An 18,832-nucleotide genomic window follows, 5' to 3' on the forward strand; every position below is an offset into this window, starting at 1 on the left:
GGCCCGCACATGGCCCGCAGTGCGCCACCGCCCTCTCTAGGAGGGCGTGTGAACTACGGTCGTTAACTCGATGCACGCGCTCCTTTCGGGAAGCGGCGCGTTCAGTCACCTTATATATTTAACACCATGGTATTGAGCGTGGAATTGTTCATCGATGTACAACTTGCCGACGGATTTCTTCGGTCACATAAAGCGGGTCGAGGAATGTTCGGCAGGCAGTGTGTCTCGGAAAATGCTACGCTCTTGGTTTGGCAAGCAAACTAAAAAACGGCCAACCTCCACGCGGCGTTCATACGAGAGAGGTAGCCATGTTGGATTAATGCGTGAAATCGCTTTCAAGCTAGCCCTGCAGCTGACTTGAAATTCGTCCTGACTTCGACCGATCCAAGTCGTCTTCAAGTCGTCGGCAAGTTTCAGAACGATTATGGCGAGCGGCAAGACTGTCTTGAGTCAAAAACGGGTCAAGTACGAGTCGAGTAGTATCTCTGCATTCAGGGGTAAGATTGGGAAATATACACAGGTTGAGGTGGAACTTCTTGATTGCGTCAAGGTTGTCTGCTCGAAGACCTTTGAGACACTATTGGCTGATGGCTTTAGTGTTTGCAAATGTATCTTGCCTTGTGTTGAACCTTTGGTTTTACTGTTAAAGGGACACTAAAAAGGAACAATGGCTTTGTTTATATTGACAAACTACACCCTGAGAACTAATACCATATGTTTCATTGTCATAAGTTTATAAGTAGAGGAGAAAATTAAAAAAATTCACTCCGAAATCTCCACGCATGACATCAGAAATTTGAAAATGTATTTTTGATATTTCTGTGACATTGGCTCGATGAAATTTTCTGAAACTATGTTAGGGCTATGGCACCCACAGACGACAATGTACTTTATTGTATGATGTCACTGGCTGCTGACCTGCAGGTCGCGGGATCGAATCCCAGCCGCACCCACAGACGACAATGTACTTTATTGTATGATGTCACCGGCTGCTGACCTGCAGGTCGCGGGATCGAATCCCAGCCGCGAAAGCTGCATTTTCGATGGAGGCGAAAATGGTGTAGGCTGATGTTCTCAAATTTTGGTGCTGTAAAAGATGGGGTTGATGGAATCCCACCGCTGCCTGAAGTTGGAAGGGGCTCGACGAAGTCGATGATTAGGTGATGGCATCCCACCGCTGTGGTCAGTTGTAAGGGGTAGGGTACGATGACAGGTATGACGGGTTTTTCACTGTAGCTGGCTCCCCGCCGTCATCCGCATAGCGGATATTTGCCAGTGAGGAGACGAGTTCTTTGAGACTGAACGAAGGTTTACCGTATTTACTCGATTCTACCGCGCCCTCGATTGTAACGCGCACCCGATTTCCACCGCGAAAAAAAAAAAAAAAAAAAAAAAAACGTAAGACATCGATTGCAACGCGCACCCATTTTTCTCGCTGGCCCGCATGATCACACCACTCGAAAAAACGACTCCTTTCGGGAGCGTCTTCCATATAAATATGAGGTACGGGCGAAGCTTGTGCCCATCTGACGTGTAACAGAGCATTGCCGTCACTGTAGTTTTACCGTGGACCGATGTCAGCACGCGAACTTGCTTCACCCCCTTCTTCTCGACGGTTGTGGTGCCAGGCATGTCGAAGTAAAGAGGCGTCTGATCGGCATTCCCGATTTGCCCAAGCAGGTAGCCGTTGTTGCGCCGCAAGTTTAGGACGAACCTCTGAAAACTGTGAAGCTTTTCATCGTGCTCCTCCGCAAAACTTTTCGCATATGCATGTTCCCCTTCGGAGGGAAAAGCCTTTCCTCTTCATAAAGTTAGTTAGCCAGCACCTACTCGCTTAAAACTGGCTCCGCATTAGACCTTTTTCTAAGACTAATTGCATAGCCCGCACTTGGAGCAGTTCTGTCGTCACGGGCCGCTGTGCCGCTCGCTGCTCAAGCACATACTCACCGAGCAGCTCTTTAATTTGCGGAAACCGACCCTGCTGTGGTCCACTGAAGTCTTTGCGTAAAGCTTTGCTGTCGAAAATCTTCTGCTTTTGTTTCCGCCGATCCCGCACGCACGTTTCGGGAACTCCGAACGACCGCGATGCGGCCCGATTTCCGTCCGTTTCTGCACACGCGATGACTTTTCTTTTAAAAGCGGCATCGTGGAGCACTCGAGTTTTTGGAGTCGGCCATTCCACGCCGTTGATGCTAATGCACTACTAGATGACGAACTCCTCAGCACACGTACGAAGTGCCGCACATGGGAAACACATAGGCAGAAATAGCCGACGCGCCATGCCGACGCACGTAGGGGGCGGCCATTTTGGATTTGCCGATGGCAATAGATTGACCAAAATTTTTTTGTTCGTGCTCGATTCTAACGCGCATGCGATTTATGAACTCGCTAAACTGGAAAAAAGGTGCGCGTTAGATTCGAGTAATTACGGTACTTACATGATGGGAAGAGGACGAAACTGTACAGAGATTCATCAAATATTTTCAATTGTCTTCGACTTTTATAGCCCGTTGTTTCCTGTACATGGCAGTCCGAAGAAGGCGGTGACCACTGTTGCCGCGAATAAGGTGACGTGAAGTCTCAGTGGTCCCCCCACTAGAAAGGGTGCAGATATTGGAACACTCGGCTGATGGATGGATGGATGGAAAGTTCTTTATTGAAAAAAGAAACAAAGGGAGGCACAGGACCTCTGTGGGGATAAGCAGGACTTTCTAACTACACTACTAGTTCACAGTGTTAAGAGTTGTACATTTATTGTATTCACCAGCACTAGTGTATAGGGTCAGTACTGTGGTTTTTCGGACCCCCTAAGCTACTCTTATCAGGCCGCTCTGACTTCCATGTTGGGCAAATAATAACTGCGCGTTTGGGTCGTAAGGAGCGCTTCACGATAATTTGTGGTTTGCAAAGCTTGTATGGCCATTCGCCCTTTTCCAAATGCCGAACACTGCCACAGTAAGTGGTGAAGGTCTGCACGGCAGCACAGCCCGCAGTGATTGCACGTCACTGTCGCAATGTCTGGTTGTCACCATTTTGCCAAAGAGTATGGTGTGTATGCAGAATTTGCGTAGACCTTATTAAGGAAGACTTCTTGGGAGCGTGAAAGTGGACATTTGCTAGAAAATAGGACTGGGGAGGTAACCTGTGCAGTGCGTTTTTACTAGCATGGCGTAGGGACGTGCGTACGTAGTGCATTGTGGCTACCGAGGGAGCCATTTGACTCAAGAGCTCATATAGGTTCACCATGAGGGGTGTGGGCAGAGAAAGATTGGTCGATTCACCTGCGGAAGCAGCAGCGGCATGTGCCGCTGTATTGCCCTCGAGTACACCGTATGCCCGGTCGTCCAGATAGCTTTATCGCCTGTCGGCTTTTTCATGCCTACAAATGATTAGTAGTGATCCAGCTGCGCCATTTGCGCCAATTTGCTATAATTATGACTTCCTGCGCCTTGCTGTGCAAGTGTTGTTTTGTTTGCGCCAAATTGCACAAAAGAACGTGACTTTAGCAGATGTTCATTTTGCAGTTGGCAGCAAGTGAATTCTTTTCCAGGTTGGCAATCGTTTACCATGTGCTTTGCAGCTTTGGTATTCGTTGGTGTCGTTCGGGCGTTTTCTGTAGGTTCTCGCACTCACAGCACGTCGTGTCATTGCATGTGTGCCATGTGCTTGTGAACAACCAGTCAGCGAATGTTTGTCATCCCCCCGCGGTTGAAATGGACAAAAGTAAGTCGCTTTCTTTTTAAATTTTGTGGCATTTCTTAATAGCGCCCGTGAAATACTTTAGTTGAATGCTTAGGCGATCGCGTAGCGCTGCTGGCATTTATTACCGGCCGCACTTTGCTATTGAATCAGTACAGAAGTTGCAACTTGCCTATAGTTCTTCAGATTTCTCGCTACTGATGGTTTTCGTGTTCGGAGTTTTTGTACGTAGGCTTAAAAAGGTGCGCCGTGCCTTTTTTCGGGGTGCGGAATATCCGCATTTGAAATGCGCAATCGCTCCTATGGCATGCAGCAGTTCCACCTTCTACATGCTACCGTTCGGAACATAAGTGCGAAACGAACGAGCGAGTGACGCGGAATACACTACGAATTTCTGCAGGCGGGTCGCTTTGGTTGACGTTAGCAGATCACTAGATGGGCCGTATGTGCTGCCGGCACGTCAGGGATCGGGCGCCCCACCGTGCGAGCTGCTTGTGGAATAGTCGGAAAAGAGTGATTGAGCGTCAACCATGTCAACACAAGCACGTCAATAAGCGCCGTAATGTTACCGCATTAGCGGCCGCCGATCGTTGGGAATCCGGTATTCGTGACGTGCCGTTCCCAATCAGCTGTTTTTAAATATTTAATTTAAGGAAAACATTGCTGTCGATTTGTGCTCTGGTCTTCGCGTGCCGCGGTGGAGGGAAGCAAACCTCCAACATACATTAGCGCCTTATGCCGCTTTGCCAGCTGGGGCAATGCGACTGGCTGCGGCCGTCAGACCCACGCGTCATCTGCACGGCAACTTCCTGTAAGTTGGTCTTGAGTTTTAGGTGTGAATAGTCGACAGACAAACTGGCATACCAATTCACGCCATTTGTCGAGGCTGTATCCAAAATGCTTGCGCAAATATTTGGTGTTGGCGCCTTAGAGTTGGTATTTAGATCTTCCAATAAAGTAAGGTTGGCATTATGTTACGGGCTACCCTAAAAAATAAATCTAGTAGTTACGTGCTCTTTCTACTAGCGTGCCTTTGTCGTGGGAAAATTTACAAGAGTGGAACCTTGGGCTAGTTGGTGCGTAGTCACATTTGCAAGTTTTTTTATACTGACACATTACTAGGCTTGTATTTTGTCATGTTTTTAATCATCCTTTTTTAGGCATATATATTCTTGCCACTCTGTGAAATAAAGTTAGAAGTCTGTGCTCTTTCTGTCTACCCTGTTGCTTTTACCTATGTTCACGCTCTGAAAAAAACTTGGGAAAGTTTACTGTCATAAAGTCCGTTTCGTTCATGTTTTCAGATCGCAACACAAAGTTCAACGCCTCTGTACTCAACGAGGTGGACTCCAATAATGATCTGATCAGTCGGTGGTGCGAGAGTTGAACCCGAAGTACAGATGCATTTTGTATTCTTTGCAACTGCACGATTTCTTGCGCACAGCATGGAGCGGCAGCAGTGAAGCATCATGCTGGGATGAAGAAACATATTGATGCAGCTGCTAGACACAGAGACAAGGACGGGAATCTTCTTCCACCCAAATTGGTGCAAGGCACACGACTTCTCTAACGGGTCTGCTAATACATCACTTGAGCACCAAGTCAGCAAGGCTCTTTCTTTCTACCCTGTTGCTTTTACCTATGTTCACGCTCTGAAAAAAACTTGGGAAAGTTTACTGTCATAGAGTCCGTTTCTTTCTTGTTTTCAGATCGCAACACCAAGTTCAACGCCTCTGTACTCAACGAGGTGGACTCCAATAATTATCCGATCAGTCGGTGGTGCAAGAGTGGAACCCGAAGTACAGATGCATTTTGTATTCTTTGCAACTGCACCATTTCTTGCGCACAGCATGGAGCGGCAGCAGTGAAGCGTCATGCTGGGATGAAAAAACATATTGATGCAGCTGCTAGATACAGAGACAAGGACGGGAATCTTCTTCCACCCAAATTGGTGCAAGGCACACGACTTCTCTAACGGGTCTGCTAATACATCACTTGAGCACCAAGTCAGCAAGGCAGAAACTACTTTTGCTTTGTTGTGGCCAAGGGAATTCCTTTTTCGTGGGGAGACACGGCAACTTCGATTTATCACTGCATGTTCCCCGACAGTGACTTTGCCTTTGCCAAAAAGTTTAGTTGCGGCAGAATGAAGTTGGCCCGCATTTTATCAGATGGACTGGGTCCCTACTTTAAGGGACAAGTGGTGACTGAGCTGTGCCACCCAAATGTCTATTTTTCCATTATGATTGATGAGACGCCAAAGCCAGAGCTAAAGGTGCAGCAACTAGAAGTGCTGGTACGCTATTTTTCCCGCAGCCAACAGGAAGTTGTTGAACATGTCCAGTCATTTGATCTTGGGCGTGCAACCGCTGAAATAATTGTTGGCTGTATAGAAAAAGCAATAGCAGATCTGCCAAAGCAAAGACTTGTTTGATTTTTCAGTGATGGCCCTAATGTTATGAAGAGCGTAAGAAACAAGCTTCAGAAGCATGTGGCACCAAGTTTGATCGACATTGGCAGCTGCAATCTTCATAAGGTTCATAATGCATTTGGCAGAGGCCTGGATGCATTTGGCTTGGATGTAGAAGAAGTAGTGAGAAATATTTACTACTACTTCAAAGGTGCTGTCCGCGCTGAAGCACTCAGAGAATGCCAGGATACTTTGGGACTCTCTTGTCATGTATTTCTGCGCCACGTTTCTAATCGCTGGCTGACGCTACAAGACTCACTTTGTCGAGTTGAGGAACAGTTTGAAGCGCTTCGCACCTATTTTCTTGAGGGCAATTCATCTCTTCAACGACCTGACACCCAAAGCCTGCACAACAAGCTTGTGTCGGCATTTTCTGAGAAACAACTTTTGGCCAAAATGTTGTTCCTTAAGAACTGTGCGCAGCTTTTCAGTGGATTTCAGCTGCTCTTCCAAAAGCAAGAGCCGCTCTTGCACATACTTCTCGTTGAACTTATTGTTCTAGTCCAACGAGTCCTCAGTCTGTTTCTTCGTCATGAAGCCTTTGCAGACAAGAGCGCTGAACAACTGAAAAGGCTAGATGTGATGGATGCATCCCTTTGGAAATCGAGGCAGGAAGTTGGTACAGATACTGAAAAATCAATGCTTGAGTGGGACTCTAGTGAGAAGAAGCGGTTTTATCTTGGAGCGTGCGCTTTTTACTTGGCCTGTGCCAAGGATCTTCAGAAGCTTCCACTTGACAATAGAGTTCTTCAATGTGCTAGCCTCCTCAATTGGCAGTCAACAAATGTTGAATTGGAAGTGCGAGCACTGAAGTACCTTGTGTCTCAGCTTCCACAGGTAATCAAACATGAAGAAGTTTCGTCAGCCATTGATGAGTGGCATATGTTAAAGTGCGACTCCAACAGTGACCTCCTGGCACTTGGAGGTGAAAGAATTGATGTTCGTTGGGGCAAAATATTTGAACTGAAGTCTCCTGGAGCTCAACCAAAGTATCCATTATTGTCGAGGCTTGTCAAGTGTCTGCTGTGCCTTCCACTTGGCAATGCAGACAGCGAATGAGGATTTAGCGAAAATAAGCGCTTTTGTGAAAACCGTTACTCATTATGCATTGCAAGCATTAACGGGCTGCGCCAGACAGACATACCTCTGCAAATATGATGGAGATGCCACTAAAGTTCCCTTGTCTACAGAGCTTTTGCAAAGTGTAAGGAGAACTAGAGCCCGATACACAGAGAGAACTGCAAGTGCACAGCAGTCAGAAAGCAGGAAAAGGCTTGGAGACCAAGACACTGGTGCTGATGTCGACGAAAAGCAACTTCGTAAGAACTTGGAAGAAAAGGTCACCTCAAGTAGGGCATTGCTCAAACGAGCAGAAGACGTCATCTTCTGGTCTGCGTTCTAAGAGCCTGGAAGAAGTTGAAGCTGGGCAAACTTTATTAGCTGAAGGTAACTCCGCTTTGAGCCGAAGCCTTTCACAGCTGGAAGAACTAAGCAAGAAGGTTGAGCAAGAGGACGTAAATGCTGCAACATGCACATCTTAGTTCTGTAAATAAATGAAAGTTCAAAACTCTCCTTACAGTTTGGTTTCTGGGAATTTTTGTCGTAGCTTTTAGTGTACTTTAATAAACTATTGCTACACCTGCACTACCTTCATTTTCAGTAGTTCATTAAATCTCATGGACTGGTCCATTTCTTGGCGGTTTTTAAAATCTGCATGCATGTGACACCCTAATTAATAATTGAGAATTGAGACAAATACGGTTTTATAGAACTGTGGTTGCTATCACAGCTTTAGTTTCAGCAATAATGAGAGATGTATTTTTGTATAATTAGTTGCTGCTACAGTTGCTGCTCCAAAATCGAGTGCCGATACAAAGGTGCTCCAAAAGAGCATTTTCTCTGCTCCAAAAATTGCTCCAAAAGTTGAAGTGGCTGGATCACCACTGAATGATGCTTTGAATAGCAGCAGCTGTAGCATCCTCCAACGCTGGGCGAAATATTTCCGAGTAGGCAGTGTGCGAGTCGGTAAAGACACAAAGGGGTTTCTGTATAGTGTATGGGAGGCTTGCAGTCGCTCCCCATATGGCAAGTAGTTCGGCATGCATAGTGGTACTGTTCGGTAGATCGCACCTGTAAGCCCCATTGTACTCGGTGGTCTGCGCGCATATCCATGCTATACAAGCTTTGCCATCAGAGAGGGCAGCGTCCGTGTATGTGTCGATGCTATCTAAGCTCGCTTCCCTTGAGTTGTCGCGTTGCAAGAAACTGGTGGGTAGAATTATTGTGACGAGTTATGGGGTGACGAAACAGTCGAGAGGCTATTGGAGTTTCCCATGGTAGTAAGGACTGATTAAGAAGAGGTGCATCATCATGCCGCTGACAATCCCATGCCAGAAGGCGACGACCTTGTGACGTGTTTTTCAGGCGGATGTGGTGTCGAGTGTGGGCTTCACGAACGGCGTCTTGCAGAGGGGGCCAGCCCCCTGCGTTTTCAAGGGCGAATACACTCAACCTCGTTATAAGGAAATAATGGATATAGTTAAATAATGAATATAACAAAGTAAATGAAATTCCCTTTGAAAGCTCTGTTGAGAACCATGCATTTTAAACCTTGTAACGAAGTAAGATTGACCGGTAAATGGATATAACAAACTAAATTAGTGTATCGAATAGTCGATCAAAAAAAGACCGACAGTAGTGTGTTAAATATATAGTTTTCTGCAGAGTTTAGCGCTCGTTCAGCGCGGCTCTTTCCAAACTACTGCGCCGACCTTACAGCCACGCCCTGTGCGGCCGAGAGAGCAGTCTCCTCACACTGACAGGATTGAGGAAGCGCTCAGCGGGTCGCATGACCGAGAAGCGGCGCCGTGGTGCAAAGCGATTTTCCTCTTACTTGGCAACGACTGAGTCTCCACTGCTACCCTCTGCACCGAGAAAGGACTCTCCGCGACAGCTTTTCTTTTTACCTCTCTCTCCACGCACGGCCTTGAAAAGAGAAGGGTCTCTACGTGCAGAGACGGAAAAGGGCGAAGCGTGGCACAGGCGCGTCGCAGATCGGCATTTGAGAGAGAGCAAACAATCCGCCGTAGTCTTTTTTTTTTCTTTTCTTCTTTTCTTTCTTCGTGCGCAGTGTCAAGAGATGCTGCCGCGGGATTGGGCATGGTGCTGAAAGCATTTTCGGAGCGCAGTATTTTCGAATTAACCGTCGCAAGTGCGTGCGCGTTCGAATAACAGGGCGTTTTTGCTCATTGGAATTTGCATAGCTTTGACGAGACCTCAGTGTGGGTTTGAATTAATCGCAAGTTCGAATTAAGCATGTTCAAATTAATAAGGTTCAACTGTTTATTTTTCGTCGCATGCTTGGTCGCGTAGCGGTACATCGGGCCGCGAGGTGGTTTCCGTTGCATGCTTATAAGTGTGCGCCCATCTGAGCATACATCGGAACAAACTGTTATAATCGATATAACGAAATGGTCTAGTGGCTAAGGTACTCGGCTGCTGACCCGCAGGGCGCGGGTTCGAATCTCGGCTGCGGCGGCTGCATTTCCGATGGAGGCGGAAATGTTGTAGGCCCGTGTGCTCAGATTTGGGTGCACGTTAAAGAACCCCAGGTGGTGTAAATTTCCGAAGCCCTCCACTACGGCGTCTCTCATAATCATATAGTGGTTTTGGGACGTTAAACCCCACATATCAATCAATCAATCATTCAATCAATCGATATAACAAAATAATGGATATAACGAAATAATTGTGGCTCCCCTTCAATTTCGTTCTAACGAGGTTTGAGTTAGTGTGTGTTTAAGGAGCCCCGTGATGATACAGAGAGTAGCCCGATGAATTCACTCCAAATTTTGGATGTCTGTTGGAGAGAACATGTGTATTGGTGCGCCGTACAAAATCTTTCCAACGGCCGCAGCTCTTGCGAGAGTGCGACAGGCTTGTTGTCATGCACCTCCGTATTTGTTGGACAGACGACGTATCATATGTAACGTGGCTGGCCATGCCTGCCGCAGTCCACGTACCCACTTTTGTGGGCTGTTGCAGCTGGCTATTGGCAAACCTAAAACTTTGATTTGTCCATTTTTTTATTGTAAAGTGTGTTATCCAATATGGAGTGAGATGCACATTTTCCGGTTGGTACGATTCTTGCCGTCTATGCTTACAAGTTCTGTCTTATGTGGAGCCAGCTGCAGGCCTACTTCCTTAAGAGTGGACGCTAAACTAAGGAGGGCTGCCTGCAGCCCGGTCGGCATTGATTCTATGTCAGTGTAATTCACTGCCTCTGTCCATATAGTAATGTCATCGGCGTAGATGGCGAATCTAGCCGTGGTGTCCCGTTCAGGGTTTTGTGCTACCCTGCTCATGACAAGATTAAACAGCGGCAGTCCTAAAATAAATCGCAGTGGAACACCTCTCTCCGTGTAGTAAGTCTTAAGGCTCTATCCAGGCGATGCACCGCTTAAAGAATGGGCCGAGCTGCAAGGAAATTTCGAATCCATGTGTGCGCACGCTGACTTGGGTAGCGCTTAGCTAGTTCTTCAAGAGTGGCATTATGGTGAACATTATCGAATGCTTTCTGCATGGCTACGGCCAGCAAGTAGTCGGGTAACGTGTTTCGGGAGGTACAATTGATAACGCGCCGTAGCAGCCAAAGGCGGTCATGGGTGCCCAGGTTAGGGCGAAAACCCACCTGGGCTGGATGGTATCCCGGCTGGGTTATCTCGAGGTAATGGGACATGCGTGTGTGAATCATGAATGTAAACATTCGACAGAAGTCTGTCTGGTTGGGTATAAAACTGGGAGATGATTTAGACTTCAACTAAAAGTTTTGAAGAAACCCGACATTCGAAACCGACTTGGTTCCTTCCTCAGGGGTGGCTGCGGGGCTACGTAGCAGCGGCGCCTTCAAAGCACTCGCGGGGCGGATAATGACCCCCCTTTCTCTCGTTTTGCCGTGGAGCACAGTCCATGTGTATACACTGGGGGAAGGATTCCGAGAGAGCGGTTGATGTTATGGGCTGTCCTCTGTATGTTCCATGACTCGAGTAATGATCTTCTCCTTCAGTTCGGCGCGCTTCCTGCTGCACCGTGAGTGCTTTGAAGATGCTGCTGCTACGTAGTCCCGCAGTTACCCCTGAGGAAGAAACCAAGTCGGTTTCGAAATGTCGGGTTTCTTCAAAACTTTTAGTTGGAGTCTAAATCATCTCCCAGTGTGTAAATCATGCGTTCAGTGAGCTTACAGAAAGTAGACGTTAAAGATATTGGCTGAAGGTTCTTGCAGAGGATCTTCTCTTTTCCATGTTTCGGAATAGGATAAATGAGAGACGGCTTAAGGTTATCCGGAAGATTTCCTGAGGCCTAGAGTCATTGATTATTGCCAAAAGTTCATCCTGGGCTTCATCTCCGAAGTTGCGGAGTTCTTTCCATGTGATTTGGTTGTGGCCAGGCGCCGATCGAGGACGCCCGTGTTTGATGGCTGCTAGGATTTCTCCCATGCTAATGGACGATCGAGATTCGGATCAGGTTGTGTTATGGTGCAGGCTTTCGGAGATGCAGGTGGAGTGAGTGAAGCGTGAGAAAAGAAAGTGGTAATAACTTTGTCTTCTACAACTGACGGATCTGCTTTGAGGAACAGCTCGGCCAGAGGAGGGTTGCCCTCTCTTTCCTGCTGAGGCTACGAAAATTGAACCATAGACCTTGGAGGCTCGGTACGCGGCCAAGGCGCTCGCAGGAGATAGCTCGGTACGCGGCCAAGGCGCTCGCAGGAGATAGGCGGAATAACGGAAGTACTGTTTGCTGCAACCGCTTCGAATAAACCGTGGTCGTTGTGACGAGATCATTGATAGCGACTACGAGCTCCAAGAGTGTAAGGCTAATGTAGTGGTAGACTGAAAGCGATAAAAGCTTGAAAACAGGCACAAAGTGTTTGGGTGTTCATGTCGATCTTTGTTCATGACTCAGTGAAGCAGACTAGCACTTTACAGTTGGCCTCAAGCGAAGCTTTGACGTGCACTTTCGTGGCAGCCAGCTGTGTCGTCCCTTGTTGGTCCACTTGTGTGTATCTCACAATAGTGTATGCGAGTTCTTTTGATGGAAAGAAATGTTTTGTGTGTATATTGTGGTTTAAAAACAGCTTTTGCTAGTTTTTTTTTATTATACTAAGCTTCAAGCGTAGAGAATATTTCCGATGCCGCTTGAGATTGGTACGTAACACCGAGATTCTACCGTTGTTTAGACACTCCGCCTGCTGCATTGTTTATAAGCCATGACAAGATCGCATCGCCAATGTTTGCGCTCCTGTTCTAGACCCCCACCCTTTCTGTTTTTTTTTTGTGTGTGCGTGAAAAAAGAAGAGGTAGTGAGGAGGGCAAAACATATACCCCCCCCCCCCCAATCATTGCAGAAATCTCCCGAATTCAGAATTTTTGAACTTGGCAGGTATGGTACTGTTAGACTGTGTGTAATAGAAACTTTTTTTAAAAGCTGAAGGTTCTCTGGAGTGTGCCAAAGCAGGAATGTGGCTGGCAGCCTGTTTAATTCGAGAGTCTCTTTAGGTGTCAATTATACTAATCTTGCCTTGTTTGTTGCAGGCTAGAGGTGTGGCCTGGCTATGTGCAGTCGGTGTCTGAATATGATGGAGGGCTTTTGCTCAACTGTGATGTGTCCTTCCGTGTCCTCCGCACCATCACTGCTCGTGAAGTGCTGTGAGTAGAGCATTGCTTTTCATTTGATCCCAAGTTTCAAGAAATTTTGAAAACATTTAGTAGGGAAGGTACATATATAATGCTTTGTACTCACTATCTCTGGATGTGTCTTCCGTTTTGTGTTTTGGGTAGTCGTGGAATCATCTGCTAACACCTTAAAGCACCTTAATTAGGAGAGGCCATATAGAGGCTGAACAGCGGCGCTGTTAGAACTTCTTTGCTAAGAAGTGCAGGAGCTTCTTTGAGCATTCAGCCTGATCCTGCTCGTGAGGCTCCGATTTGAAAAGAATTCTCTCAGCATCACTGAAATCTGAGTATGCGTGGTCCTATAGAGCTCTAGCGCAGTGGGGTGCAATTTTATTATAATGGTGGACGCATTGAAGCGACACCAAAAATTAATCATGTTACCAGCACTAACAATAATTGTGCTCTATGTTTAGCTATTTGCAGATCATTTTCATCATTATCAGAGAGATACATGATTTTAAAACGTCTTACTCACAAGTCAGGGGTCCTTTAAGGTGAGATAGAGCTCTTAGGACCCGAAAATGTGCCCAAAAATCGAATTTTTAAAACTGGCATTTTTGTCTTCTATCACTTTGCACCTGTGTGAAAGTTGTCATTTTAAATTCTCGCATATTAGTGGCATAAGAATAAATCAAAGATGCGTCAGCATGCCCCCAGCCCTTTAATGTGTGGACAAATCATGCTTCTTTCAACAATGCTGATTGTTGGCCTAGTTGGTACTTGCTTAATGACATGCTTTGGCCGCAAACAACACAAACACAAATTAAAGGAACACACATTGACAAGCACAAGCGGCACTTCAAAGTAAAGAAGACTGAGCGCATACCCAGATTTAAATAACGACATACAGACATGCGCAGTCTTCACACAGCCTTACGCTATCCAGCTTTCAATCAGTCTCCTCCTCGATACGTACAACGCCACGGACGTGTCGCTGATACACCTTTGGCTTTTCTTTTTAATATAATAGGCTTCCATCAACTCGGGCACGGTCTTATTCCTATTTCTACCCAGAATCCTAAAGGAGCACTGACATCAAATTTCAAGATTGAGATGTGGCCATCATTCGATCGCTTGATATGCATAGGTCTTCTTGGCCAAATTAGAACGGCATTCATCACGTAGAAGTTATTTTAATTCGATGTCAAACAGCATAGAAAAGCTAAGAAGAAAAAACAGAAAATAGACTGCTCTGCGACATTGACACTGGTGCTATGTGTTTGGTGTGATACATTCCACAAATACCATCCTGAGTGACGGTGCCCTAGTAGCAATGATGAGTACGATCCTAGTGTTCTTATCGTGGCGCCGAAGCGCAGAAACGCACTCGCTCGTCGCGTCTGATCTTCGTCGCTCCGGTTTTAATGATTTTGGGAAATTATCAAGATCAAAACCACCTTTAGAAGAATGGCAAAAGAAAAGAGCATGATTAAACGTGTGCCTGTTGGTCAGCATGTTGGGGAATCGTTGCGAGTTGCAGGTGAGTTGCAGTCGTCTCGTTCAAAGCACAGAAAAGCGCAAGGAGGGTGTTTTTTCATATCACGCATGTGTTACACATACATGACCATAAGCTATCAAAAGTGGAACAGTGTATAGTCGGGTATCATCGCTAACAAGTAACACGTAGGTATCGAATTTTAGTTAATCTGTAAACTTTGCTTCCTTGTAAAAGTGGTGATACCGTGTTAAACACGAGGTGGATAGGTGGGGCCATCTGGAGGCGCAAAAAAGAACCTGACAAGCAGGAAACGTATTCTATTTCTAAGCTGATGCTCATTCGCGATAGCTATATTGCATTGACCCCTCTGCGTATACCTGACACAAAAGGGGGCCAAAACACACCAATATAGCTAACCGAGACACGAGCAAACATGGCTGAAGCGTGCATCCTCGGGCACCTCTGCAGTGCTGCTCGGAACGGCGTCCATTTCGGAATCACTGTTCTGCAAAAGGTCGATCGAAGCAAAAGTAATTCGCGATGTCACGAATCGCAGGAATTTCAAGCTCCAGACTATCGTATTGGACCTGAGTCGACACTTTGTACGGCAACAACAGCAATGCAGGTGACAAGGCATGACTGAATGTGTCCGCCTAGCAGACGAAATGTTTGCGGAGCAGCTGAGCCTTACATCACTCTTTTCTGTAGAGAAGTGGTCAGCTGTGGCGTGATCTGGAGGTGACCTCAAGGTAGCACCACTACTGGTGCTCCCAGCGCTAAACATCGCGGGATTGCCGTGTTTTTGAGTAGTGCTAGATACCAGTGATGTAAATGAATAAAAGTGATGGTTATTCATTCCTCAGTTGCGTTTTAGGTCATGAATCGCTGCTACGGGGTCTAAGCTACTCGCTGACGCAAAAATCTTGGCATGAGTAAATTTGATGTCAGTGCTCCTTTAAACTCACTAAACCGTGGTACACACCCGCAGGCACTTGCAATGCATAGGCAAATGCACCAAGCCACCCCTTCAATAAATTTAATTCATGCTTGTCGTTGTTTGTTTCTTTACATTGTGTTTGTGTTATGTACAGCCAAAGCAGGTCATTGCGTGCTTATTTCGGCTGCCTGGAACTCTTGCACACGTGGCCATTTTTTTATCATTGAAAAGCTGTTGCGATTGGCTTTTTTTTACCATTCAGTCTGGCAACACTGAGCTTGCCACTTTCTCAAATAACAAGGTAAAAGAAAGTAAGTGTAAAACGTTGTCATTAGCCACGTCTGATCACGTGGCTAAAATGGCGTCATCTAATTGCGTTAGGGCGCTGCATTTGAAAACATGGCTGGTTAAGGTGCCATTTTTGCTTATGTTACGATCCGATGACAAACGTTCCTGGAGGACCGAGAAAGTTCTACTCGGTGTATCAGATCAGCCAAAGGCGAGGCAAAATGAAAAAGAAACGTGCTAACGGCATGACATCACAGGTTTCTGTAATTGATCAGCTAGCAAGCGTCATTGCTTTGGCACCTGATAACGACGATGTAGGTAATTGTGGTCCTCCCCACAAGGGCATGGTATTGCACCGCTCTCTAACCGATGAGCAAGCGACGACTCCCAGTGCCGGGGCGACTCCCAGTGCCGGGGACTGGTGATAGCGGTCCGCAAGATAAGGGCATACAGTTGGCCGGCTTGACAAGCGATCAGCAAGCGACCCATGATAATGCAACTGACAGCGATCCGCCCGAGAAGGACGACATTCTTCGCGCGTACTCTCTCCTAGTGCGAGTTGACGCTGAAGCTGTGACGAGCAGCGACACAGCCCAAGTCAGTGCTTGTGAGCAGGTCATGCCTGGTCTACTTGAGTAGACACCGATGATAGCACGAAAGACTGCAGTTTTCACCTATGCAAGCTACGTATCATCGGCCTCCGCCATGGGCACTACAGCTTCGTATTTGATGGTCGGCTTGGAGATCCTGAATGAGCTGCTCACCAATTCTCTACGATGCAAAGCGTGATGCAGAGTGTGTGGCGGGTGGGCGAAACTAGTCTCGGGGGACTGCAACTATGGCCTTGCTAAGAAACCGATAGTGAACTGCGTCTGTTGTGGTCAAGTGACGACATAGAACTCGCACAGTTGATGGTGAAAAGTCGTGCAATGCATTAGAGATAAACATTTTATCCACGTGTGCAGTGCTCTGTAGTGGGAATGGCCAGACATTCATTAACAATATTTTCGCGTTGATGAGACTGTCGCGGCGTAAGCTTCACAATAAAACGTTCCAACGGCAATTTTTTTTTTTCTACATGGTTCCCCAAAGTGGCATTTCTGATGGTGTCATATTGAAGCAATAATATGCCTGGTTCTACTCAACCAGTCTCAATAATTTTTTTTTTCTCAGAAGGTTGGTGAATTGAAAAGTCCAATAGGACTAGTATTTGGTTCAGAATCGGAATCATATTTCTACTCAACCAGTCTCAATAATTTTTTTTTCTCAGAAGGTTGGTGAATTGAAAAGTCCAATAGGACTAGTATTTGGTTCAGAATCGGAATCATATTATTTTTCACGTCAAACAAAGTAAATAATACATGTTTAGTATATACAGAAGGAGGTCCCATAGTTAAGAACTGAATTGGGACCTCCTGTGCATGATAACGAAGTCAACAACAAAAGTAAATTGGCAATTCATGGACTTGATAATAAGAATAATGATAATGACTAATTCGCATAAAGTAAGGAAATAACTTATAAATAGTGTTAACAAAAAGCAACGAACAAGAAATGTGCCATAGTTGATGAGAGTAAGGACAGAGCGGGAGACATTTCAAAAGAAATAAACAGTAAAGCTCAAACCAATAAACAAAATATAAAGACAAATAAGGGAAATCACAGAAAAGGGATGTAATAATAAGGAAAGATGAGAAGATAAACAAAATATAAAGACAAATAAGGGAAAATCACAGAAAAGGGATGTAATAATAAGGAAAGATGAGAAGATAGACAATCCTGCCACGGTGGTCTAGTGGCTAAGGTACTCGGCTGCTAACCCGCAGGGCGCGGGTTCGAATCCCGGCTGCGGCGGCTGCATTTCCGATGGAGGCGGAACTGTTGTAGGCCCGTGTGCTCAGATTTGGGTGCACGTTAAAGAACCCCAGGTGGTCTAACTTTCCGGAGCCCTCCACTACGGCGTCTCTCATAATCATATAGTGGTTTTGGGACGTTAAACCCCACATATCAATCAATCAATCATTGAGAAGATAGACAAAAACTACCGAATGAGAACACCTAAAGCAGTGAAGAACCGGAATCAGACAAATCAAACTGAAGATGTGTAAGTTCAGATCAGAACCTATGAGCATTTAGTGATTTTAGAGTAGATGGATGTGAATTCCACAAAGCAAGTGCTGAGAAATGTAGCGACTGCTTGCCGTAATTCGTTTGTATGATGGGTAAAATGAAATTATTATTTTCAGCGAATCTAGTATTGTTAGCATTAATAAGGGATGCCCTTAGTATTATGGATACAGGAATATCGTTCTCTAGTGCCCTAAAAACATAAATGGCGAGATTATATTTATTAAGATCCGACATCTTTAGAATATTGTAGGAGTGCAATAACTGATTCGCGTTAACAGAACGTGATGAAAACGTTATTAGACGAATGGCCCGGTTTTGAATAGTCTGCAATGATGCCAGGTGACTGTTGTATGTGTTACCCCATGGTTAAATGTTGTAATTAAGGTGAGAATGAACGAAATCATAAGGGATAAGAGAGTAGAAAAGGAGAAATGCAATCGCACTTTGATAAGAATGCATATACCATGAGCCATTTTCTTTTTTACATCAGACACGTGAAGATGAAATTTGAGGTGGCTGTCGAGTTCCACAGCTAAAAATGTACAATGAATATAATAATATATTATTATAACAATACATTATTATGATATTACATATTAATAAGGGACAGTTACAGAAATTTTTTTCACGTTAGTATTGGGTTTTATCAATGAAATTTTGAAATGCCCTAATTTTATTTGAGGTCGTTATAAAATATTAATTTTTGCCTGATTGAACTTGTATATCATCTTCGATCACTGCAATGTTCAAGAGATTTCCATAATTATTTTCAACCTGTCTTGACTGATGTTTCTCGTTTTCTCAAAACTGCATTTTTTATCTTGGTGTAGTTTAGGAAAGATGATATCTGTAATGATACTTATCCTATCTCAGTGATTCTTGTTTTGTTGGAAAAGTGGACAAATGGGGAGCGCAGTAGGCATAAAATTTGATTCAATAACATGAGATATGTTTTCAAAAAGTGATCATTTCTCCAGGGTGTTACTAAAGCCTTTTGTTTACGAAAGTTTGACATGCTGTAACTTTGGTTCAAATCAGTCTAGAGCATTCATTCTTGTAGCACTGGAAGTTCTGGCCGTACAACATCATTTTCATGTGCCACTGTCTTTTATCACTACCAGCATTCAAGAGAAAACTCG

At 45.4% G+C, this 18,832-nt stretch overlaps 1 protein-coding gene and 1 pseudogene across 1 annotated transcript in view; both read left to right on the top strand.

Annotated features, from left to right (window-relative positions):
• LOC119161148 (piwi-like protein 1) overlaps positions 1–18,832 on the top strand; it is a 292,627-nt gene that overhangs the window by 132,718 nt on the left and 141,077 nt on the right. Inside the window, exon 8 of the mRNA XM_037413500.2 lies at positions 12,760–12,873. Coding sequence (XP_037269397.1) covers positions 12,760–12,873 — 114 coding nt within the window. The remainder of the gene's footprint in view (positions 1–12,759; positions 12,874–18,832) is intronic.
• LOC142776340 (uncharacterized) lies at positions 171–11,264 on the top strand (annotated as a pseudogene).

Source organism: Rhipicephalus microplus, chromosome X (genome assembly GCF_043290135.1).
Source record: "Rhipicephalus microplus isolate Deutch F79 chromosome X, USDA_Rmic, whole genome shotgun sequence".
Lineage (NCBI taxonomy): Eukaryota > Metazoa > Arthropoda > Arachnida > Ixodida > Ixodidae > Rhipicephalus > Rhipicephalus microplus.